General features: G+C 32.4%; 1 protein-coding gene across 2 annotated transcripts in view; it reads left to right on the top strand.

Annotated features, from left to right (window-relative positions):
• The window catches only part of CDH12 (cadherin 12), a 969,321-nt gene that overhangs the window by 584,140 nt on the left and 358,337 nt on the right, over positions 1–26,844 (top strand). For both annotated transcript variants that reach the window (XM_051969878.1, XM_051969879.1), the window contains one exon: positions 5,689–6,106. In XM_051969878.1, the coding sequence (XP_051825838.1) occupies positions 5,876–6,106 (231 nt within the window). In that variant the 5' untranslated portion in view covers positions 5,689–5,875. The remainder of the gene's footprint in view (positions 1–5,688; positions 6,107–26,844) is intronic.

Below are 26,844 nucleotides of genomic sequence, written 5' to 3'. Positions count from 1 at the left end.
TTGATCTTATTAGCTGCTAATGCCTTCTCTTTTAAGATTATATTCCATTTATTCTGCATATTATATAAACCTAAAGATGGACTTATTTCCATGTCTTTTAGAATTTGAGCTCCTTAGTGGCCAGGGACTCCCCCTCATTTCTTCATCCCCCTTTCTTTACCCATTGCTTAGTGAACTTCTATACATGAAAGTATTTACTTAATACATTTTTATTGACTGATGCATTTTACACATTTCAAAGAAGGGAAAGTTCATTGATTGATAATGGAAGAAAACATTTCTGAAACTGGTAGTGTGAAAAAAAGAGTACATTCTTCTTTCCTCATTATCCAATGGTTTGGAAGAAGGGACAAAAAGGGAAGTGGTCATTGGTAGATAATCTAGTTTTCTGTTAAAAACAAGGGAAGAGAAGGAATATAGGTTAAATATATTGAGTATTTAGGGTAGTTTCTTTTTTATTAATTTTTAATATGCATTTCTTTATGAATTCTATTTGGAGAGAAAAATCAGAGCAAAAGGCAAAAACCATGGAAAATATTTTTAAAAAAACATAAAAAAGAAGTGAACATAGCATGTGTTGATTTACATTCAGTCTCCTTAGTTCTTGGATAATTTCTTTACAATAGAGCAGGACTTTCAAAGAATTATATGAAGTGGGGTGGGTTATAAATGAACAAAATAAGTAGGATTAAGAATGGATAAGAGGTAAATATTTGGGAGAAAAAAAATATAGTATATTACTTGAAACTAAGGAAGTATATAATTGGATGCCTGGAATTGCAGAGCCAGTACAAATGAAGTGGGACTGGTTTGTCATGCTTTTTTCAATGAAGATTTATGAAGTTAATCCCCTTTAGAATTACAAATAGAATTTTTAATGTTGGTGATTGTTTGTGACTCTGTGTGGATTCCCCTTTCTCTATCCTAAACATCAATTCATTTTTTTGTATATTCGCTGAGGTCAGGCATGATGTCATATTTTTGATCTTCCTATCTAAAAGCACAAGTTAAGCAAATAGAGAATTTATTTACTCATCCTAAACTGCTATGACATTGTAAAAATTCATACTTTCAGTTATATGATAATACCTACTCTTAATATTTGAATTTTTGTATTTAAAAATAAATAAATAAAACACTACATGGTTACCACAAATTAGCACTGAGCCTGTTCCCACATATGACCAGGCCCATTCTCAGAGTTTTTGCATCATGCTAGGACCTGCCTTTTCAGAATTTGTTCATTTTGGGAAAAGTAGGCTTTCTAAACTCCAACAGTATATACAGGTATTAGAATCATCTTTAAAAAATAATCTTGATTTTTTTTGTTATCTGAACTTGGAGATCAGTAAATGGGGGAGGCTTTTTGTTAATGAGTCCTTCACCTCTATGGATTTGCCCTCTTGATTTGTTGATTTTTTTTTTAATGTTCTCTCCTATTGAAAGGAATTTTTGACTCTAGAGAGTGAATAGTAGTGTTGAAATGCCTTTGGAATACCACTTTGGCTTAGTAAGAGTGAAAGACTATTAGTCAAAAATCAATATTTGACCACGGTGCCTCTGACTTCAATATGAGGCACTATTAAAGTTGTGCTTTGTACCAAGGGCATTTTTAAAGGAGAGAAATTTCCATGGGGTGTTGGCACCTCAAAATAAGCCTGTATTAATGCTTCTGTCTCAGTGCTATGGATGCTGATACCTGTGTATGAAGGATGATGGTGGTTGCATGTGTGTGTGTATGCAGCACAATCATTTGCTCTGTTGCTAGTCAGAAGGGATGTGTTTCCCTTTCACTTAAGAGCCAGAGTCTTCCAATCCCCTTGCATTATTTTTGTTGCGATATAACACTTTAAAAGCTCCCTGGCTGACAGCCGTGGCCGGAGGCTATGATCTTCTGGGAGAGTCATAATGCACAGACAGTAATATCTCTTCAGTAAGGGGTTGCAGTTTTACAGTTAACATGGAATGGATTTTAGGATCATGGTGCAATGATGTTGGCTGGGGAGCTTTTAAAAAATATGTGTTCAGATTACATGGAGAGTGTGTGTGTGTGTGTGTGTGTGTGTGTGTGTGTGTGTGTGTATTTCTTTTCCTGTTCTATGTTTTAGGGCTCTACAGAAAGAAAGATATGGCTGCTGATATTTTTTATAATTTAGCTATTGAGTTAACAGAGTTTATATGATGTAGGCATTAATTTAACAAAACAAGTTAAAATGCAAGTATAAACAATGGGATGCAGAAATATATATGTATGCCTTTTTAGGAAGTCTCTGATCCCAGAACTGTTATTAAATTCATTTTTCATAGGTATGGAAAATTGATCCTAGGTATGTTTAATGATCAAGAACAAAGTATGATTAATGGTAGGAGGATCAAAGAGTATTCATATCATTGCTTCTATGTGATGACATCAGCACATCCTGGTTCTGAATAATTAGAAACTAGAATCATATATTTTAGATTTCAAATTCATTTAATGCAATGCATGCTGTTATATACCTGTATTTCTATCAAATAGGCTGGCTGAGATTGATGGATCTCATGAAGACAGGATTTTGGAGGTTCACTGGGCTATAGTGATCAGCTATCCTTACTAAATTCAACATTACAATAATAAGTCCCTAGGAGCAGATGCCACCAGAATGTATAAGGAAAGATGAATTGTTCCAGGTCAGAAATGAAGAAAGTAAAAGTTTCTATGTCAATCAGTATGGAGATAGAGCCTGTGAATAGATCTGAGAGATATGGGAAGACCTAAGTTTTTATTTGAATGAATGAATGAGTCAGTTGTCTAATTTAGGGGATATTAACTAGATGATGATAAAGTTGATTCAATTGATTTTAGGCTGATCTCTTTTATCATACTCATACTTCAATCCACTCCAGTCCCATTGCAGAGACATTTGTTATTATGTTCTTGGTTCTGGGATGTAAAAGAAAGGGAAAAAACATTTATATAATAACTACAACTTGTCAAGTACTGTGCTAAGCACTTTAAAAGTATTATTTTATTTTATCCTCACAACAACGCTGGGAGCTAGATGCTATATATTTATTCCTATTTTACAGTTCAGAAAACAGAGACAAGTAGAAGTTTAGTGACTTGCCAAGATCACACAGCTAGGAAGAGTCTAAGGCTGAATTTGAACTCAGAACTATCCAACCCCAGGCCCTGTGTCATGTTGTTGACATATAAAGATAAAAAATCCATCTTGTCTGATCTGTTCCTAAACAGAAATGTTCCTCATATTATTCTTTACAAGTTGTCATCTAAGCCCTGCTTGAAGACTTCTGGTGATAGGGAATTCATGACTTCTAAGTATGTGTGTTTATCTATTTTCTCTTCTGTCTTTCTCACTCATCCTCTACCAATAAAAACTATGCATTTAAGTATAGAATATCCTGTGAAAAGGCTTGAGGGAATCTTATCTTCTTCCCTCAGCCTTACTCATCACTGTGGTTATCTTCTACCAGGTGTGTCTGTTTGAAAAGATTAGAATTCTGGGTATGGAAGTCTGAGTTGAGGAGGAATAGGAATTAGAAAATTCAATAAAAAGCCATCTAAATGGGTGTCAATGTCAATTATATTTTAACCAGAAACATGTTGGAGGAAAAAATACAATAAAATCTTTATTAAATATATGAAAACACTAATATGCCCCTACAAAGCATATGATACATCTGTATATTATATGCTTCTGAGGCATGTTTCTCTACATGACCAGGCTGAAATTTCTTATTCCTAGCTAACTACCTGATGATTGAAAATACTGAAACTTATCTGAGCTTTTTATATCAACTATGTGAGAATTGTTGCTTCAGGAAATGGATTTTCAATATAAAATAAACTATTTTCACTTATGTTTTGGTATCTTGGCAATAGCACCTCTTCAGGTAAAATTAACTATTTCCTAACAAAGCTCTCTTTGTTATTCTGTTTTGTTTCTGCATCAAAAGTGATCTTGGATTTAGAAAAAAATGTCAATGTGTATTTCTGAGCTGTATTTTCATTACATTTTAATCTTTGAAAAAAAATCACATCTCCTTTCTAGTTTTTGTAATATATTTCTAAGGATAAAGAATGGTAAGTATTTTTATAAGTAAGCAATGCAGAAGGAATGTGAATTCTGTGTTTTGTCAGAGATGAGCCTCTCTTTTAGTCTCCTCAGACATTTCTTCCTTAATACACTAAGTTTATCTTCTATTTTTCTGAAACAAGTTTTGATCTGGGAGATAGAAAAGGAAGCAGAGAATGTGTAAGACTCTGTGTATGTTAGGAAGTAGGAGATGTTAAGGAGAAATGTGAAGATTGAGAGTATCTCATTATTGTTTCCTTTTTCCTTATACTTAAATTAAAAAATAACACTAAATTATTTTTAACACTCATAGTACTTTCTGAGAATTATCTTCTCAATCAAATCATGACTATTTTCAATGTAAAATCCTGCCGTATCTGGGGCTATGGAAGAGAAAAGGGGATAATAGCATTCTTCCAATTAAATGGTAGGATCTTTACATAATTAAACAAATTGTTTTTCCTGGTTTACCATATCAAATTTAGTTTTAACCCTGGCTTAAATGATGAATGGCAGAAATGGGTACATATTATAGAAGTTCTAATCATTTTACTATTAAAATATTTTCATATTCAGCTGCAAATCAGTATGACAGTACTTAAAGGATTCTTTTCTTAGGATGACCTGAGTTCACATCCTATTTTTGGCACATACCAGCTATGTAACACTACTACAGTCCCTTCAGTTCTCAGGCTTCAAGACAATTCTGTAAACCAGGAGTTCTTAAACTTTTTTTTAACGTAATGTCATAGACCCTTTTGACACGAATGTTTTTAAGTTACATATGATGTATGAAATTATGAAGAAAACAAACTAAATTCAAACAGTTATCAAAATATTTAAAATCCCTACTCGAAAATATAAATTGCAGTGTCTCATCAATTTATATTACTTGTAGGGTTATTACTATGAAATACTATGAAGAATATTATTACTATGAAGAATATGAAGAATCTCATATTCTGAAATAATTAGATAAATAGAAAGAAGATAGATTGCCAATAGAGAGATAGATGGAAATAGTTGATAAAGCTAAGAAGATAAATTGAGTAAAATATAGATGAGAATAGATAAATAATAGAGGTAATGATGTAGATATATACTAAACTATATTATCCTTTGTAATATCCTTTTTATTTTTCATATTCCCTGAGTAAACATTGATTATTTCTTCATTAAAAAACCCAGAGAACATATAACCTGACCATTGAATTGATATTCCTATGTGGGGGAAAATCTGGCGACCCTTACAAACTGGGAATTTGCACACCCAGCAACTAGCATATCTGCCAGAATTTACTATTCCATGCTTTAAAAAAAAAAAAAAAAAAAAAAAAGGCTATTTCTGCTCATAGCACAAGTACATGACAACTTGTACTTTTCACAGGATTTATAATCACTGAATTTAAAAACACCCTGGTCAAAACCATTCATTTTGACTTCTTTCATTACAATAGTCTTTACCAAGTCTCTGAAGCAAAGACAGCTTTAAATACTGTACTGTATCTTTTTTTTAGGTTATCATGTAAGTGGTAAATATGATAAGAGTTTTGATGAGCTTTTTAATGTAATTTTGCAAAATTTGATGTTGCCATGTAAATCTCTTTTATAGGTCTCTTTAGATGGAATTTAACACAGCAAAAACCTTATCATCAGAAGGATTAATGCCTGCACTACTATTTCCTCAATAAAATCGGAAGCTAAGTGGTGGAGGCCACAAGACATCTCAAAACTGGATTCTACAATTTTATATTAAATACTGGAGTTTTTATTACTTTGCTGGAGGGAAGTTTTTGCCAATGCTTACAAGGAACTGCTTATCCCTGCTTCTCTGGGTCCTGTTTGATGGAGGTCTCCTAACACCACTGCAGTCACAGCCACAACAGACTTTAGCCACAGAGTCAAGAGAAAATGTTTTCATCATGCCAGGAAGGCAATCACCTGCCCAGCGTGTTAAACGTGGCTGGGTTTGGAATCAATTTTTTGTCCTGGAAGAGTACATGGGCTCGGAACCTCAGTATGTGGGAAAGGTAATGACTTATTATTATTATTTTTTTTTTGCTAAACAGTTGATAATAATGGAGAATTGCATATTGTACATTGTGTTTAGCATAAAAATTGAATGGGTCAATGCCTATAACTCTAGGTTTTAAATCTAAGAGATTAATAGCTACTCTTAATTTTTCTTCTTGCTTTCAATATGTTTTGGAACATTATTTACAATTCTTTCTTTGTATGAATTATGTTCAAAACAGTAGTCTGTGCTCACCTTAGATATATAATTTGATGATATGAAAGATAATGATCAAGTATTAAATATTGATATTTTAGATGGTGATGGATAGATAGTGAGATACAAATGCATCTAGATTTAGTCATCACGAACACAGTAAATATCCTCCTTTCCATATTGTGAATTAACTTGAGCAGATGTGAGTACTCTGAATTATTCGAACTGACTTCTATGATGAATTTGTCACATCTCTGCTCCATATAATACTGAGCAGGTTGTTACTATAATGCAGTGACAAAGAAAATGTTTTTGGGGGGACATAATAAACTTACTGGATGATCTCAAGTGCAAAATATGAAATTTGCCTTTTGATAGGGGTCCGTGTGTTTCAAGTTTTCTTAAAATATATGAAAATTACTTCATGCTGTGTCTTCTGATATACTGATATATTTTTTGTTCATGTAGTAAAAAGCTACCTGACATTCTAACTTAGAGATAAATACATATTTTTTTTTCCCATTTCACATTTTAAAAGTAAAAGTTAAGGGTACATCAGGGGTGGGGAATGTTGGTTGTTATGTCTACTAACGTTATATCATTATTTCCAAAGTTCCAAGATATCACATTTTTAATGAGAATAAATGGAAAGTTGCTGGGCAATGTAAAGAAATTCTTTGTTTTTAACAATTTTTTTCAGTTGTTTTTGGTATGTCTGACGCCTCATGATCACTTTTCCAGTTTTGGCAGAGATACTGGAATAGTTTGCTATTTCCTTTACCAGTGCAATTTACATCTGAGGAGACTGAGGAAAACAAGGTTAAATGACTTGTCATGGATCACATGTGGATCACATGCTTAGTAAGGTCAAATTTGAACTCAGGAAGATGACTCTTACTAATTCTAGGCCCAATGCTGCATCCATAGAGTCACCTGCTTGCCCATTTTTACATACAATTGCCTTAAGACTTGGTTGAGTATAGTTTGCTAGAACATAAATTGAGTCAGACTGGAGATTAATTAAAGTCACAATAAGAAAAAATATTTTTAAAATGACATCTCAAATGCTTTGATCTATAAAAAAGTAGTTTTATGTGCGTGTCTCTGTGTATATGTGATCATGCAAGAATAATAGATGTTAAAAGAAAAGAAAAGATTTTAATAGACAGCCTTGTATTAATTAAAGACACTAACTACCTATGACTTCATTGGAATATAGAATTCAAAGGTGAGAAAACTTTTTGTAACTTATGAAGGTTGGTGCCTTTCTCAAACATCATATTAGAGAATTGTCTAATAGATTATTGACAATGCTCATGTGATCAAAACCAGCATTTTTCAGGGCAGGGACTTGAATTCAGAGCTTCTTAGGCCAGTTTTCAATCTTTTTATCTTAACACAAGATTTGTGAAATATAATCTAGATGAAATATATGAAAGTCATAAAAAATAATAATACAGATTTTCTAAACAATATATCAAACCAAAATTATTGTTTACTTTGAACTATTGAATTTTATCCGTGCATGCTGAGTTTCAATTCATTAGCCATAGTACTTCATTATATCATCTCTAACATATTTTGAATTTACAGTAGTGTTGAACTAAAAGACAACTAGGTGGGCAGCTAAGTGACTGAGTGAATAGGGCACTAAGCCTCGGGTCAGAAAGAATCCTCTTCCTGAGTTCAAATCTGGCCTTAGACATTTATTAGCTGTATGACCCTAGACAAGTCATTTAAACCTTTTTGCCTCAGGTTCCTCCTCTATAAAATGAACTAGAAAAGGAAATGGCAAACTGCTCCAGTATCTCTGTCAAGAAAACCCCAAATGGGATCAGAACAATAGACACAACTGAAAAATAACTCAATATCTGACCTCAGAGAAAGGAGGAAAGTCATCTTCAAGATGAATAAAAATGTATTAAAAATTTGCAAATTTCCTTAATTTGGATAACATAGACCCTTTGTGCCAATTCCAAACGAAGAAATACACATTATATCATAGCACTGTTATGAAAGCAGTTTAAAATGCAATTTTCCTAACCTAGAAATTTTATCTTACATTATTTTCATTGCTTATGATTTTGGAGAGGATCATAATATAATTTTTCATTTGGCTACTTCAGTATTGTAGGTTTTCAATACCAAGTTGATTCTTGTTCATTGGAGATTAGACACTTGTTATACTTATTCAATCTTTATACAAGACTACTGCAAGCTCTGATATGTTACAATTCTGTCATTCAGATATGATCATTTCCCTCAGAATTTATAGAAATGAGAAAACTCACACTTTGCTTTAAAAAAAAAATGAAACATAGTCTTGATTTTACCTTTTTGCTTTTTTTTTTAAACCATGTATGTTCTTGGCTCTTTTCTCTTACATACTGATATAACTCTATAGGCAGATAACCTAGATCAAGGCCTTATTTCTCAACAAATGTACTGCCAAATAAAGTGACCTTCTTGCTCATCAAAATATGTTCTCTTACTTGCTATTTCAGCTGGGCAAGGCATCAGAATGAATCACACCAAGTTATTTTATTAATCTTCTTTAGGCTGGTTTGACATTTAAGTGCAAACCTAGACTCTTAAATGGAGCCCTGGGCTATAAAATCTCATAGAAGACATTTTGTTACCTTTTTAATGAGCCCACTGTTGAATATATCTTGAGATTAATTTTGGATAGGTGAAACATTTCAGATTATTAGATTTTAGAAATAGGTTATTTAAAAGTGGCATCTGGATTCGTGTATTTACAGAATACAAAGATTGTCTATTTCCCTCAAAGTTCTAAAAATAAAAGATATTAAATATTCTCTTTGTATACAAATTGGTTTTGTTTGTTGTTATTGTTATTTTACTTTGTCAGTCTTTATGTAATTTACTTTGAACCTTTTTCTTTCATATATGGCCCTCCCCTCTTGCCTTTCTTTGGCTCTTGCCATTCTCTCTAATTCTATTTCTTTCCATCCTTTTTATTCTTTTTAAATAAACTTTCTTTCCATTTTTTGTTTTTGTTTTTGTTATTTTTGCTAGCCAATTGGTGTTAGGTGACATGCCTGAGCTAATAAATGTCAACTGCCTGAAGCCAGATTTAAAGTCAGGTCCTCTTAATTCTAGATCCAGGGCTCTATCATTGCACTATCTAGCTACGTCTCCATGAATTTTCTTTTAAAAATTCTACTTTATTCATGATTATATTCCTCTTAATAATTGTCCTAACTCCATGACCATAAATTCTTCTCTCTTGAGCAAGTTTCTCTTGAATAAGCTCTCAAATTATTTTTGTTGCATTTCCTTTTTTAAAAAATGGAAGATATTTGTAGAGAAAGAATAATCATCTGAAAGAAGGAAACTAGCATCTAATCTTGGTCCGTCATTTTTTATCATTGTGGCAATCGAAAGGTGATTACTTCCTTTTTTTTTGGGGGGGGGGGGTGGTGGTGGTGGGGATTGTTAAGTTAAATCAGAGTTTCCTGAAAACGAATATTACATATCTGAATGGGAAAGAGGAAGGGAAGAATAATGAGAGGGAACCATAAAATGAGTACAAGTCAGTTTATAGGCTCTGGGATAGGAATTCGGAACTGAAGATGGGAAAACTTAAGGGACAAGAAATCAAATGCAGGGAGATTTAGAAAGAACAAAGCAGCTTTATAGGCTTTAAGAGTTATGATTTGAAGATCTTTGGCAGAAAAATTTTGCATGTTTGCCGGAATGTACTGAAGCCATCTTATAACATTTTGGGAGAAAGAGTTAATTATTAATTTTTACTATGAGCATTTAAATTTGGAAATCAGCAAGTGCTACATAAAAGGACTCGGTTTATTGTTATATAGTTTGTCTAACTTTTAAAAAGTGATGGATAAAATGGAAGTGAAGAATAAGCTCAAAATTTTATCAACTTTTTTTTTTAATTTTCAGAGAGTTTATTGTTAAAAATGAATCTAGTAGAATTATGAGTGTTGCTAAAAATTTGTCACAGATTATTGGTAGTTAGTTAGAAACTTTAGAACTTAGATCCCTCTTAGCTTCAAAATTCTATAACTCAATAGATTTCAAAATTGATTCTTATAGAGGTTAATAACACAACTCAGGGTCCTAGGACTATCAGGTGAGGGACACTTGGAATATCACCTACACAGATCCCATGGTTAATATTCCCTTGCCAACATTAAACCTAAAGACTGTCCAATTGATAAAATTTACTAAGCACCTACAGTGTTCAGAACACACGCTGGATGCATAGTTTAGATAAGAAAAGAGTATGTGGGCTGTTCAGGGAGGATCAGCACATCTGGTGTGAGGACTTGCCAAACCTTTTTGAGGCTGTTTATCCACCTCTGCTGTCTACTTTTATCCAGTTCTCCAAGAAGCTGTAGCATATGCAGCAGCCATACCACAATAAAATTATCTCAGCAGATAGCTAAACCAAGTTGAGGATAACTGAAAGGCCTCAAAAGTATCAGTGAATTAGGAAGATGTTTATCCCAAGCATGAGAAGACTTTTTTGGGTGGAATAGGTATATAAGAATAATTTATTCCAATGGGCATGAAGGTAGTGCTTAGCAATTAAGCAATGATGATGATAGGTATCCACTACATCCTAGGCCATGACCAGTTATTTTGACTTTTGTCTTTCTACTAGACTTTGTTGACTCAAGAAGAAAAAGCCTGACAACTTTTTGCAAATCTGCCTCACTTAAATCCAAATAATCTAAGACATCACCTATAATGCTATTAGACCTCTTCAAAAAAGAAGGAAAAATAATACAATTGGGTCATTAGTCTTAATATCATTTTTTCCCTTGGATGTGGGAATACAAATCTAACTTACTATAGGTGATACATCTTTATCAATTTCTTGTAAATGATATATTCAGGTTTATTAGGCATGCCTTCATTTAGCTTATATAGATTTATGTAAATAAACTTGTGTTTTTAGAAGCTGCTAGTTGGGTCAGTGGATAAGAGGACTGGGTTATTGTTGTTGTTTGTCAGGCATTCTCAAAAGGGGACAATGACATAAGGGAAGTGAGGCTATTACATGCAAGTGAACTGGGTTTAACTGAAGAAGAGCTGCTTCTATAACCTGAAAAAAAGTGAGCCAATGTTCAACTGCATATCTACTTTTAGTAATGTTCAAAATGGAGGCATTTTTTTTTTTCTATCTGCAATTATTGAGTAGCCATAAACTTAACCCACTTGTGAAGGAGTTTTCTTTTCTTTTCTTTTCTTTTTTCTGAGTCAATTGGGGTTAAGTGACTTGCCCAGGGTCACACACCCAGGACATGTTAAGTGTCTGAGGACAGATTTGAACTCAGGTCTTCTTAACTTCAGGCCTGGTGCTTTATCCATTGTACCACTTAATTGTCCCAGGAGTTTTCTTGTAAAACTTATGAATAAGAAATTACTCTGAAAGAACTCTGCTTACTAGTTACCAATGTTGTTAGTGATTATCTTTTCCCCTTCAGATAAATGACTTGAAATTAAGAAACAATCTAAATTCTTTCTTTTACTCATTAGCTGTTTTCTGGGGGATAGGAAAAAGTACCTACTCACTGTTCTTATTACTGACATAGTAAAATATATACATCGATCTTTGCTTCCCCTTCTCTCCCAACCTCACTTTCTTTCTTGACAGTTATCTGGGTCCATCAGGATGACTGAAGATGACCCTCGAGGAGTAGGCTTGAAATCAGAAAGACCTGACATCAAAATCAAACTTTGATACCTACTAGTTTTATGACCCTGGGAAAATCACAATTTTTGTTTGCCTTACTGTAAAATGAGGCTAATAATAGTACCTACCTTAAGAGATTGTCCTGAAGGAAATTGAGATGTTTATTCCTTCCCTTCCTGATTCCTTCCTTTCCTAATTCCTTCTACTCCACAGAGTTACAATCTAGTGAGAGTGAGGAGTCATGTTATAAACTCTGCAGTGTCAAAAAAACATTAACTATCATTTCTGTGATCTAGCTGGATAAAGTGGGATCAAGAATGATTTAGTTATATTCACTAAAACCTAGATAACATGAAGAAAAGTCTCGAAACTCTTCCCTTAGAAAGTATTGGTGATTTTAGAATCTGTATGAATTTATAGAAAGATACTTCTTTTATATACAATAAGCACTTTTTTCTAATCAAGGACATGGGGAGAACCCTTAGAATAATCTATGCTTTATAGCAAAGCTATCTAGATTAAATAAAGGCTGGATGAATGAGTTTGCAAACACTGCATATAAAATTTCATGTGAGACAAAAGGAGCCTATACATTGAACTTATGATTTAGGAATATATGTCCTGATATATCACTTCAACTAAGATAATAAAATTGAAATATGAAGAGACACTGCTGATACAACTCATAATAAGATATAGCAAATCCCTTATTAATACAAATTTGAAAAACATTGATCTGTTTCTGTAACTGAAAAAAAATTTAACAGTAGTAGACAAGGACTTATCTATTTGTATTTGTGTCCATGAGCCAATGTTCAGCTGCATACCTGCTATTAGTAATGTTCAAGATAGAGGCATATTTTTTCCTACCTGCAGTTTTTTGAATATCCATAACCTTAGCCCACTTGTGAAGGAGTTTTCTTATAAAATTTATGGATAAGAAATTACTATGGAAGAATTCTGACTGCTTATTAGTTACCAGAATGTTGTTATTGATCATCTCTCTCCCTTTTACACTCTACCCTCCCTTTCAGGTAAATGACTTAGTAAAATAAGAAACAATCTTACTACTTTCTTCTATCCATTAGCTATTTTCTGGGAGATAGGGAAAAGTGTTTACTGACTCTTATCATTGACATAGTAAAATATGCATGGATCTCTGTTTTATCTCTAAATTGGTCTAAAAAAAGGTAAATAAAAATGACAATAGAAAATGGAACTAAAGCATTTAAGAGGATATCCTAAGCCCGTCTCCAAATGATGCTTTTAGCTTTGGAAACTAATATTTCTACCTGCAAACTATAATTCAGTCATGGTTTTCATGGTTTTCTCCACCTCCCCCCAAAAAAATTAAACTATTCAACTAACAAATTTAACATTTTATGGTTTAATTTAATCATGAATTTAATTTAATATTTCATTTATTATTTGAATTAAGTTGATTTTGGATTTGGAATTAGAACTTTAATGTATTAGTTTCTTTTTTTCTACCCTCAGCAAACCAGATCACACAAGCCTGAGCATTGTGCCAGTTGACATATTAGTTTTCCTCAATTGACCAACATAGAAGATTCTTGCTCCTACCCACACCTTATAATCCTGTATCAGCTCAGTTAACAAATGAGGTTCCATTTATCTTAGTGATATGTCTGTCTCTTCCTCCTTCCCGTTTCCACTGCTACCCCTCTAAATGAAGTTCTCTTTATCTTTATTATGTGGAATATTGTGTTAACTTCATAAATTTAATATCTTACCCTTCTAAATCACTGACCTGGTTCCTCAACAAACTTTCACTGACTTTGCATAACCATTGAACAAAGTTGAAATTCTTTTGCCCATTAATGTAGGCAAGGCTCTAAAGCCCAGCATTATCTCTTTATTCAGGTTCAATTTTGGGAAGAAATGAAGCAGTTATAGGTGAAGCTCTAAAACAAGTATTCTCTTATTTCAGGATCATTGTTGGAATAAAATGAAACACTGGCAAGACATTGAAGTTTTTTTTTTTTTTTTTTTTTTTAAGCTTATTTTGTTTTACCACAATAGAGAAATCAAGAATATATTGAAACTTAGCTTCTCTGGAAGCAGCACTTTCTCATTTCCATTTGAAAATGGTCTTAAGTACCTACCAGTCTGAAAAGACATCTCAACTCTATTATTAGGACAAGGACAGCAAGCAGTGTGCTCTTTTAAAATTCTGCTGCTGGTTCTGCTTTGAACTGTTTCACACCTTGTACCTTTTTTCATGGCTGTCAGCCAGTAAATCTACTCATAATTTGACTTGTCCCAATTGTTTGAGGGGCAGTTGGCCCAACTCATTGCTGGTTCATGGACCTCAATCATAGTAAAATAATAAAGCTGCATCTTGGCAGGGTTATACATTTCTTACCTGATTGTCCCTCCAAGTGATAGATATAAAGCAGAAGAGCAGCTTGTGAAAATTCTAGAATCTTCCTTTAACAAAATATGGCTCGAGTAACAAATAAGATAAATTGTGCATTGACATAGTTCCATAAAACCTCTCAGCATAACACCTAGGCTCAGCTCTCATCAGCAAGAGTAAGTACCCCTATTATCCTGCACAATATTGGTGGTAGTTAACCTAACTGACTTATCATCTCCTTTGTCAGGATCAAAAACCCATGAAATCCTATCCTTATGTGGTCTTTATGTTTCACATTGTGAATTTCTCAATCTTTCTCTTCTCAGTTGTAATAAAGAATCCATTAACTTATTTTATATAATCCAGAAATTCCATGTGACACAGGGAAGGTCTTGTTCTATTCATCCTAACTACACACACACACACACACACACACACACACACACACAAATACAAATAGTCATTACTATTTAACAGGGTGCTAGAATTACGAGTTCCAGCAGTAATACAAAAAAGTTTTTGAATAAACATAGGTTAAGAAGAAAAAATATATAGTTTTTATAAATTATTTTTGCAGAAAATACTAGACATTTAATTTAAAAAACTAATTTTAAAAAATTAATGGAAACAACAACTTCAACAAAGTTACAAAACATAAAATAAACTTATATAAATCACTAGGATTTTTATGTTTGGTATTGCCAACAAAATCCAACAATAAGAGATAGAAAGAGAAATTTCTTTTAAAATAAGTATAGGAATTATAAAATAGTAGTCTATTTTCTAAGGTGCACATATACACATAGATATATAATTGCCAACACATATGCATATATCTATAGTAATTATATCAATACAATTGCAAAATACTGCACAAAAAAAGAAATTTTTTTTAAAAACTGAAAAATTGCAAATAATCAGGGTGTAGGGTAAGCCAATACAATAAAAACTATGTACAAAGTATTTGGTCTCTTACTAATAAAATTACCAAAAGAATAATTATAACTAGATAAAAATAACAAAATTCAGTTGAAACAAAAGGTCAGAAATCTCAAGGGGCAACAATGAATGGGGGAAAATGAGAAGGAAGGAGCACTAACAAATATATCTCAAATGATGATATAACAATAATCATCAAAACAAGTTTTTACAGGTTAATAAATAGAGAAAATGATTGGTGGAATATAACATACAGAAACAGTGTTTCATAAACTCAAAGATCCTAACTATTGGGAACAAGTGCTCAGTACTAGACAAAAACTTCTTTTAAAATTGTAAAGCTGCCAAAGTAAACTCTCAGTAGATGACTTCAAAAATGAATTAAAGCAAGGAAAAAATTCCATGTGAAAACTATAGATGAAAGAAAAGTTCATGACTGAGCAAGATTTAGTATCATAGAATATTAAATGGACAATTCTATTACATGAAATCAAAAAAGACTTTAGATAGAATCAAAGTAGTTAAAATCAGAGAGTTCTTTCTAGAACCTCTACTTAAGGAAGGCACCCAAGGATATCAACTCATCATATTCCACTTAAATAAAGGACTATGTGGGAATTAGAATTATCTCATATATAAAGATAATGAGTCAGAGTTTGAACCAAGGCACTTTAGTAAAGGATGCATAGTTCCCTCTAATGAAACAGATTTCAGATCTTCTTCATCCTCTGAGATGCCTCCTCTTTCCAGGGTCTATTTTATAAGACTAAAAGTCCAGTTATTCAAGAATATTTCCATTGACATATAATTCATAAGCTAAAATAAACAAAATAATATATCAGCAGGGTAACAAGTTGCATGAAACAAGGATATCTCTATACAAGAAGAACAGGCTTCTCCTTATATTGGGCAGGAGGAAATGGTATTAGCTATCATAGTCACTGATGTTCATAAGATGTTTACCTGCTTCTATTGGACAAGAGAGTGATTCAGAGGCACAAAATATTTTCAGGATTTTTCCATGTAATTTTCACCTTTGCCATATGGGGTGGAGAAACTTCCTATAGTTAAGCAAGTGCACTTAGAATCTACAGCTCACAGCTGTGGACCTCATCTACAGAACTTTGATATGATTCTATCAAATTGATTAATATTAATTGGAATAGAATAGGGGTCCAAACAATTATTTCTCACAAGTATATCACCCTTACCCTTTATAAAAAGCCTCTTTCTTCCCACCCTATTTTCATCTTCTTTTAAAAATTATCTTCCTCAATTAGACTTTGAACTTCTAAAAGACATGACTATTTTATCTTTCTCAGCATCAATAGCACTAGCACAATGTGTAGCATGTAGTAGGTGTTTAATAAGTATTTATTGACTACTAATGAAAGTCTCATTTCCAAGACATATATGGTACTGATTCACATTTATAGGAATAAGAGCCATTCCCCAATTTTTGTTCAGCTATTTTCAGGTGTACCTGATTTTTTGTGACCCTGTTTGGGGTTTCCTTTGCTAATATACTTGTGTGCTTTGTCATTTGCTTCTCTAGCTGATTTTGCAAATGGGAAAACTGAGGCAAACAATTTAAGTAACTTGCTTAGGGTCAACATAGTAGATGTCTTGGTTTTCCTGACTTCAGTTCTGAGTTCTATACATTCTCCAGTTGACACATGGTCAAAAGATATGAAAAGTAATTTTTCAAAGGAAGAAATCCAAGAAAGAATATACAAAATGTGCTATAATATTAATAAATGGTAATATGTAAATTAAAGTAATTGAATTCCTACTTGATAACCACTGGATTGACAAAGTAAAACAAAAAAGTTAAATCCTAGAAGAGCTGTAAGAAAACAGGAATGCTAATGTATGTTGATGAACCTCTGAACTGGTTCAGTCATTCTGGAAAGTAATTCAGAACTATGTTGCAATAGCTATTAAACTGTGCATATGCTTCAAACAAACAACACCTTTAATAGGAGAAAATAACAGGAAAGATGAAAAAGCTCTTAATAGATGATTAGGAATAATACCTTTGATTTCACTGCTATAGAGTACTCCCAGGTGAAGAAACTCTCTTTCTTTCTTATGACAGTGAAATTATAGATACAAGTCTTTTATTGTCTTATAGTTCTAAACAGCTCTCTCAGAATATATGTTGCAAATGAGGCACCAATTTAAATGACTTGTCTAAAGTCACACAGCTAATACTTGTCAGAGTTGAGACTTGGACCTTTCTTATTAACTTATTTGCTTTTAGTTTAATAAATATGTAAAAAAAAACACATAAATTTATGATTTTTCATGATGTTTGTTTAGAACATTCCTAATAGGAAAGTCTCCATATATTCACCATTTTTGTTATTGTTTGTCCTTCGGTCTTGAAGAGGACCAATGACATCACAAAGGTGAAGTTTCAAATTGTGCATTAATTGGTTTTAAGTGAGACAAAGCTGCTGAATGGAAAAGTAATAATTAAATACAGTAGTCTCTGTGCACTTTGGCCTGATCATACCATATGTGGAGAAGTGTTTTTGGTTGTGAGAATCAGATTTTACAAATGACTTGCATAAAGTAGTGAAATCTAGAGAAAGAAATCTAGAATGAGGATTTCAATTCCCATGAACATCATTTGAAAAGAGTAGGATTTTTTTGTTTGTTTCGACTTATTCTTTAGAAAAATTAAGGACAACATGAGAGATGTATTTGAATGGCCATCACTTGGTAGAGGTAGTAGATTTGTTTATCCTTAAACCATAAGGAGACAGAAAGAGAGAGAGAAAGAAAGAGAAAGAAAGAGAGAGAGAATAAGAGAATGAGAGAGAGAGAAAGAGAGAGAGAGAGAGAGAGAGAGAGAGAGAGAGAGAGAGAGAGAGAGAGAGAGACAGAGAGAGAAGTAAGTTAGTTCTATTTGAATTCAGATCATGTGTCTGTGTCAAGTACCTTTGGTGTGGGACATTTTGACTTTTTTTTTTTTTTACTTCCCTTTTCCTTAGTTCTGTCTGTGTTGTATAGCAAGAAAAACACTGACTTGTGACAATGGACTATCTATATTTTCACATAAAATGAGGGACATAGTGATTAAGTATTAATGTAAGTAGAGAGATGATCACTAGTGTTTTTTGGACTCTTATTTAGTACAGAATACAGGAGATTGTGACTTTAGAGAATGTAAAGGAATTAAGCCTTTAAAATGAGTATACAATATATGTTCATCAGGATATATCAAGTACATTCCTATAAACAGAACCCCTGCTACATTTAATATCTATTCCAAATAAACTACAGATATACAGGAATATATGGCATACTTTTTTATGTTCTTTGCAATTCTTAAATATATTTTCAATCTGTGTTAAACTGATTAGAAAGTGTTCTAGATCTAGATCATACCTAGAGTCCCAGTTTAGAGTTTCAGCAATGGAATTGGAATGTAATGAAACTCTTGTGGACCATAAATTACAATATAATGAATTCATTACTTTAATAAGAGATTAAAAGAATGCATTGGCTAATTAAAGCAGATACACTGTCCCTCCACCTCAGAATTTACCATGGCATATGACCACAATTTACCACTGCATATGAAAAATGTCCATCAGAGAGCAGTGTTCTGTTAAATCTTCCCATGGATTGGGATTTTTATGTTAATGATTAAATCTTCATCCTTGAACCAATGGATCTTTGATCTCCTAAAAGGGAAATAATCCCAGGTTAAATAAAATTAATGTCACTTCAAGTATAGTAGGTATCATCAGTAAATATCTTTCTCTTGAAACTGATAATTATAGTTCATATTTGTACTCTTGAATTTTATAGCAAAAAATGTCAATGTTTTGTTATATTGATAAGTGCATAAAAGAATAGTATTGTATAATCTGAAGGATAATTTTTTTACACAAAGAACAAGAACCTAATAAATTGATTTGCCAAATTGTCTTTTTTCCCTCCTCTGACACTGTATAAACTTCATTCTGTAATACATGTAAAGATAAGAATCAAAGCATAAATTAATATTTATAGCAGCAAAGAATAATTAAAGCAACCATGATTATCTCTCAGTTTTTAATTCATTAAACTTTGAAATTTAATAGATCATTTTTCATGCAAATTCTCTATTTTAGATTATAGGATCTTCAGTACCATTGCTAAATTAAATTATTTGAATTTCATAAGCTTGCACTTAATAGTAAGTGGTAAATTAAACTGAAAATTATAAGGAAACACCCCTATATGAGATCTAACAAAGCTACTATGAGGTCAACAATTAATTTCTCAGTACAAGGATAAAATGATTCAAATTGACAATTTTATTTAATTCAACAAACTTTTTTTTCTAAATTTGTGCATCCCTGAACTTGTGCATGTTGAAACTTCTTTCAGTTTCTATTTCCTCATTTGTAAAATGAGAATGCTGAACTAGATTACCCCAAAGTGCCCTTCACTTCTAGATCAGTAATTAAGATTCATATTTCCTATTCTGAGGAATGTTTAAATCTCATTAGTGACAGAGAACACACATACATTAAACAATGAAATGATGAAATGAGTAGTATAATTATGTTGATCCTCAAAGGAATGTAAAAGGGATGGGGAAAATACATTTCATGTTTGTTTTCTGTTAATACTTTCTTTTGATAATATGAAATGAAGCTGATTTATATAAAATTAGATTATTTTATATACTTTATTATTCCACGTATATGTGTGCATTATGTAGCTGTGTTCAAATTTTGTACTATAAAATCTTTTTTGGGGTGAGATAAGTGTCAATTAAATAATTCACAAAAAAAGTAAGACTTGAATCTTACATTCTCTGAACAATTGGATAAGATCTAGATAGTTGGAGAGCAGAAAAGAAATTCTAGGAAACCATTGAAGCTAGAAAGTAGTTGTGAGCACAGCTTATTAGTTGAATCTATCAGCTTAATCAGAAAAGTTAATGTTGAAAAAAAAAAAAAAACTTTGTATAGGCCATTTGGGAAGATTTTGAGAGAAAAAAATTGCATCTGTGATTTCATTGGCAGATAGTGTTATTAGTAAGAAAATTCCCTTTGTTAACGTCCTTCAGTAATTCTTATGCAAGTCTCACAGAATTCTTTGGGCTCAGAAAGGTTCACTAATTTGTTCTGTACACTTCCTAGGCAGGACTTCTACTCATGTTTTCCTGACTCTGAACCTGACTCTTTTTACATGACAGCATGGTACCATTCTCATAAGGAAAGATAATTTTCCAATAGTCTTATTTCCCCAGTTTCATGTATTAGCTGTTTTGTTGCATAGGTAGTTAAATGAGTTGTTCAGTTTAATTGAGCTACAACATGTGTTGTACTTTGGAGTCAGTGCCTACTGTATATATAGTATACTGTATATATATATATCAATTTAAAATCTTTAATTTCATTTAAAAAATAAGATTCAAAATGATTTACAAAATGGTAATTTTCAACTGTGTTAAACTAATTAGAATGTGTTCTAGATCTAGATCATGCCTAGAATCCCAGTTTAGTGTTTCAGCAGTGGAATTGGAATGTAATGAAACTCTTATGGAATAAAAATTATGGTAAAATTTACTGTCACATTACCTAATATATGTTAACATGTAGTAAAGCAAACTTTTAAATGAGATCAGGCTCTTATTAAAAGATGTAGATATAGCATTCACATGACTTATTTATGTGATGTCATTTTCAAGGTGACAAGAGATGATGTTGCATGGTTGTTACATCATACGCTTACCTTGTTCACAGAGAAGAACTTCACAACTGCTCATTTCTTAGATAAAGCACAATTCAGGCAAATTATATTTCATATTAGATGAGTATCTTCAAAAGAGATGGGAAATTCACATCAACACTTCAGGTATTTTCCATCATTAAACTGAGATTATGGTCTAAGCATTTTACCATATTGAGTTGTTTTCAAGTTCTAATTGTAAAATTAGCAAATGTATGAAAGAAAAATTTAGGGAAACAAAATTTGTGAAAAATATGTTTGAGAGATACAAATGAAGTTAGAAAATTATAATCTTTTCTAATGCCATGAATGAGACAACTGAAAAATCTTAAAAGGATTTTGACTATCCTTTGAATATTGCCATTTTATAAAATATGATGTTTTTTGTTTTAAGTATCTAAAGATCCAATTTCTGTGCTTCAATAACTGTATGTTAAATTCAATAAATGCAATAAAATTTTAAACCTGATAGAGTAACTGCCATAATGTTTAACAGAAAAGTTTGTGTGAAAAATAACAAATTCAGATAACATTTGCCAAAACAAATTCTGATATTTACTTTTTATTTCAAAAATTGTACTTATCACATCAAAAAGTAGCAAAATGTACCATTTTCTGGTCTCATCAAATACCAAAGAGGCATAACAACAAAAAAGTCTTAGTATATGTATAAAAATGTCAAAATTACATTTCAGCATTAAACAAAGGTAGAATCAGATTCATGAGTTTAACAACAGAAAGAACAGTCCTTTTATTCTTCTTTTATTGTTATTGTTGATTTTTGTTCCTATCAATTACATTTTGAAAAAACAAAATTTTCTATATGAAAGAATTGCTTTAATTTTTCTGATTTTTCTTAAAGATGATTGAAATGGAAAAGATTGTTGTTGTTGCATTGAATGTCTAAGTAACCCAATGGGAAAAAAAATAAAGGAAAAGACAAATTCGTTTTACCTTGGTTCATCTTCCTTTTTTTCCCAGATTTGACAGAAATTTGTATATTCCCACTAATGTAGCTTTGTCATGGTAAGCATAGATAGAATTTGGCACTGTTGTCTAAAATAAAGAATAAAGAGACTATAAGTATGAACAGCCTTAAAAATGCTAATTAGATAATAGGTAGACAGAAATTAGAAGCACAAAATGTATGTTGCAATAGCTTCCAAAATATGTGCTGAGTTCTATAATAAGGTGAAGTAAAACTCAATATTATATCAGTTAATAATATTATTATTACTGCTTAGCCACCTTTATTTTCTTTCTAGGCATTACTTTCTTAGTAGCATGTTATATATTTAAAAATTCAAATTATTATATACATTTTTGAAGAATCACTTTAAATTTAGGTTCACCAGACAAGTTACAAAATTAACAAATGTAGATTCACCAGGGAAGCAACTAAAGTAAAGTTAATCTACTAAGTAGCTGGCAACACATTTTATTGGTCAAGCTGGGAGGGAGGAATTGTGCAAAGTGAAGATAAGTACTGACAAAGAAAATAAATGTCAGCTTTGATTCAAAACAAGGCCTCATAGCCAAGAGATCAATATAGGGGCCAAAGTTCAGTTGTTTGTTGTGGTAGTTGAGTTTATATAAGCAATCTGGGAAAAGAGAATATGCAGGTGATCATGGACTGTTCTAGACAAGCTGAAGATATAATAATTAAGAAATTAGTGCAATAGAAACCAGAGTTCAGGGATCAAGGTGAATATGACTTGGTGGTCCAGAAGTTATATTGTTCTAAAGGTACAATTTTAGAAAAAGAAAAGGATTAATTGATTTTATTCCTAAAATGTTTAGTCTTCAATTCTGAAGTTTTATGTCCTTCACTAAGGTAGATAGTTGTCTTAAGGCTGAAATTATAAAGTTACTACAATTGGATAAAATTATAAAGTGACTATAGCTGGGGAAGAAAGGTAAAATAATATATACATGTGTGGTCCTTATAAGGAGGCTTTTCTCTTGTCTGTTTTTGAGATAATTATTAGCACTTCTTAGGAACAAAGTAAACAATCTTGACCAGATGGAGACTAAAGGGTATCTTTAAGGATCCTTTAAAACTTTTAGACAGAATGCTGAACATGTATTTTCCATGTCTTCTAAATGCAAAAGCAAACAAATGACAAAAGTCTATGATATGAAACTATAGCATGGAGGCTTAATGTGAGTAATTTTTTCTTCTCTTTCCCTTTTAATATTAATAATAACTCTTTTATAGTTGTGCACAACTATGTAATTTTCCATGAATTTTCTCATATTTCTGTGAGTTAAACATGTCTTGCTTATCCTTTCCAGCTGGCCAATAAGGAAAGCGGGACTCAGAGAAGATTAAATCATGTTTGCATAAATGATAAGTGATAGAGCCTGGACTAAAATGGCCTGGTCTTTCCATTCCTATTGGTTTCCATGACAGCACTCTTTCTGTAAGGAGTGTGTTAAGCATTAGAATTCAAAATCAAGAAAAACTGTGAAATCTCTGTGGATCTGGTTTTCATTATGATTCTTTTCAGTTTTGAGTGTGAGGAACTGTCTGAAGATAGGAGTTTATTGGGTAAAGCTATTGTTCTATTCAACAGATCCTTTGAAAGACCTAGTCAGTTCAACTAAATAGCCCATCAATTCAATCAAACAACTTATTTGTAGGATTGTGTTTGTTTGGTGGTAGTGTTTTAACCAGCTCCTTACTTTGCTAAAATAACCCAATGAGTTTAGTCAGAACTATTGAAACATTTAAGCATTTATACTTCTCAGTATCCTTTCTAATACCTATAATTCTTGGATTTTGTGAGCTACTAAATTTTCATTAGAAACAGATCTTTTACATGAGAAAGACTTGGTCCAAAGTGAGGAGATTATGGCTTCTCATCATTTTTTCATTTTTCTCCTCACAGTATTACTATACCTTAGAATTTATTTGTCTTCAAGCTATTGTAGAAATGATTTGAGTTCAAGACCTGAAATTTATGGGTGATTTTCAGCAAATCATTTAACTTCCTTCTGCCTCAATTTTCTCATCTGTGAAATGAGGGAGGGTGTGTTAGATGGCCTCTAAGGTATGATGGTATAATTCTTGAATCTTTTTATATCCATTGTGATAAAGATGATATGGGGGATGTAAACACCAGAAGATGGCAGGCACCAAAAGTTGGGGTTCAGTCATGTGAAAAATTCACAATGGCCATTTTCTTTGGCAAAAGCTAAATTTATTTAGGGAATAAGTCACAGATAAAATGAAAGGATAAAATAGACACCAGGAATGGTAAATATGAAATAAAATTGGAGAGCATATAAAAGACAAGTTCCTCAGTGAAACTCACAGTTACCCAGGAGAAAGGAAACAACCCATGAAGATGGGACATGCCCTTAACTGGCAGGCATTAATGGCTAAAATAATTAGCTATTAGTAGGAGAAGTAGGGTTGGGAAGCATGGTGGACTTAGGAGAGATACTACATAGCATAAGGGAAGGTTAAGGAGAAAAACACCATAAGGCAGAGTGCCATGGTGGATTGACCTAAATGAAGACAGCAGTCATGGGATAACCTATAAGTAGATTTTATAGGGATAATTTAACCTCAAGGACATGACTGGGATTTTTACAGGGCATAACAAGGTGGGTCTCAGGGGTTTGACATAACTTGGATTTCTGACTAGATGACCTCCCCAGATGATGGGACCATGAAGCTAAACTGATTTTTATCAGTCTCTATTCCTGCTTGCTTCAAGGATCACTTCTTTAGTTTCTCTCTGTCCAGCATACCAGTCAGGACCTCGTCAAAGACAACAAGTCTCTGGCAAAATCATTCCCTTCCCCAAAGTTGTATACAAGTTGTAAAATAGTCTAACATGAACATTCATTACTATGAATAAGTTCTCTTGACTCTGTGTGACCAAATATCTGCAAAACTCACAATATTTTGCTTTTTTTTTTTTTTTGAAGTATGTTGGATTTTATTTCCAAGAGAAAAATCTTGATCTCAAAAAGAACATCAGAGTTATTTCAAAGGATGAATTAAAAGACTATTACATTTCACAACTCCCACACCCCTAATATCCTGAGTATGCTTTAATGGAAAAAAGGCTCAACTAATTCATATGTAATATTTTAGGATATCATTGCTTCAGGGATATGTATGTAGCGATCATGCACACCTAACAATGAGAAAAAGTGATCCCCAAACTAAGCCTGACAGCAGGCCTCTTCTTCTTTGTATCTTTGTGAATGATGGTCCATTAGGGGCGATGTTGCTTTCCTGTTTATGGCTTTCTGAAACTGTCTTTATTTTCTAAATTTGGGCAATGTTTTTTCTTGGTTCAGCTCATCATGCTGCTATTATCATAGTATATTGGAAATGACTCCTTTTATTGTCCAGTAACTCTATCTATAGTCACTAGAAGCACTAATGTGTGATTCTGTAGTGCTTTCATCTTCAGGATGTTACATACTTCTTAGCATTCAATCAACATAAGCAGTAGGTGCAATGTGAGGAGTAAGCCAAATGCTCTAACAATAGATTTTTGCTCTTGTGAGAACACATGCATCAATTGATAAACTGTAAGCCAGGGGGAAAAAGCATTTCCATTATTAGTTCAGTGTACCAATCATAAAATCTAAGATACCATTTTTCAAAAATATATAATAAAAACCAGCTAATGGTCCTTACTTGTCAACACCAGCTGCATCCATCCAACAGCAGGTTTGTGTTTCTGGCTTAACCTAATTGATGACAATGGTAGATACCCAGAATCAATCAATGAATTTCTGTGGATTCTAAAGGAGATTCTCATATAATTCTAATGAATTCTGGCACCTAGCATTTGTGCAGTTTAACAACTGCCATAAAAAAATAGTGCAGAATTGAAACAATGACTAAATCTCAGTGCTTCTTGGTTTTAGTTTTCTCTCAGTAAAATCTAAAACAAAAGGCACTTTTTAAATATTTAATGTAATTATTCCTTTATATTCCAGGTCATTTGTTCATTTGCTTCTCTACATTTTGTACCAAATCTGTTACACTAATCAACTTTTATATATTTTAATCAGTACTGGTTTTATTGATTATTGTTTTGCAGTATTAATTTAGATCACATACTGCAACGCCTTTTTTTTTCCTTTAGTCTTTTGTTCCTCCTGATGAACTGTTACTTTTTCATAGTTCTCAAAAGTAATCAACTTAATTCATATCTGAAAGCATTAATTAATCAACTGTTATGTGTTAGAGACTAGAAGTATAAAGTTTTTTTTTTAATTGTCTTTCAAGATGTTTCAAAGATGTATAATAAGAAACCAACTAATGGTCCTTACTTGTCAACACCAGCTGCATGCATTTCCAATAGCATGATTGCTTTCTGACTTAACCCTAATAGACGTCAATGGTAGAAACACAGAATCAATCAATGAGGAGATGCAACACATATACTAAATACAATGCAATTGAAGGGGGAACAAAAACAATGGAGGACATGTCTTGAGATTTTAATGAAGTTATAGATTTTAAAATCTGTGTTGAGGATTAATGAAGAACATTTCAGATGTGGACGTTAGCTTGTGAGACTACATGTGAACCAGAAATGGAATGTTCACTTGTTTAGAAAATAGTGTGTGACCTCTCAGATTGGCTAAGATGACAGGAAAAGATAATGATGAATGTTGGAGGGGCTGTGGGAAAACTAGGACACCGGTGAATTACTGGTGGAACTGTAAAAGAATCCAACCATTCTGGAGAGCAATTTGGAACTATGCTCAAAAATTTGTCAAACTATGCATATCCTTTGATCCAGCAATGTTTCTATTA

Source organism: Antechinus flavipes, chromosome 1, assembly GCF_016432865.1.
Source record: "Antechinus flavipes isolate AdamAnt ecotype Samford, QLD, Australia chromosome 1, AdamAnt_v2, whole genome shotgun sequence".
NCBI classification, from domain to species: Eukaryota; Metazoa; Chordata; class Mammalia; order Dasyuromorphia; family Dasyuridae; genus Antechinus; species Antechinus flavipes.
The sequence above is the reverse complement of the archived record's forward strand: the minus strand, read 5'-3'. Positions and strand labels throughout refer to the sequence as shown.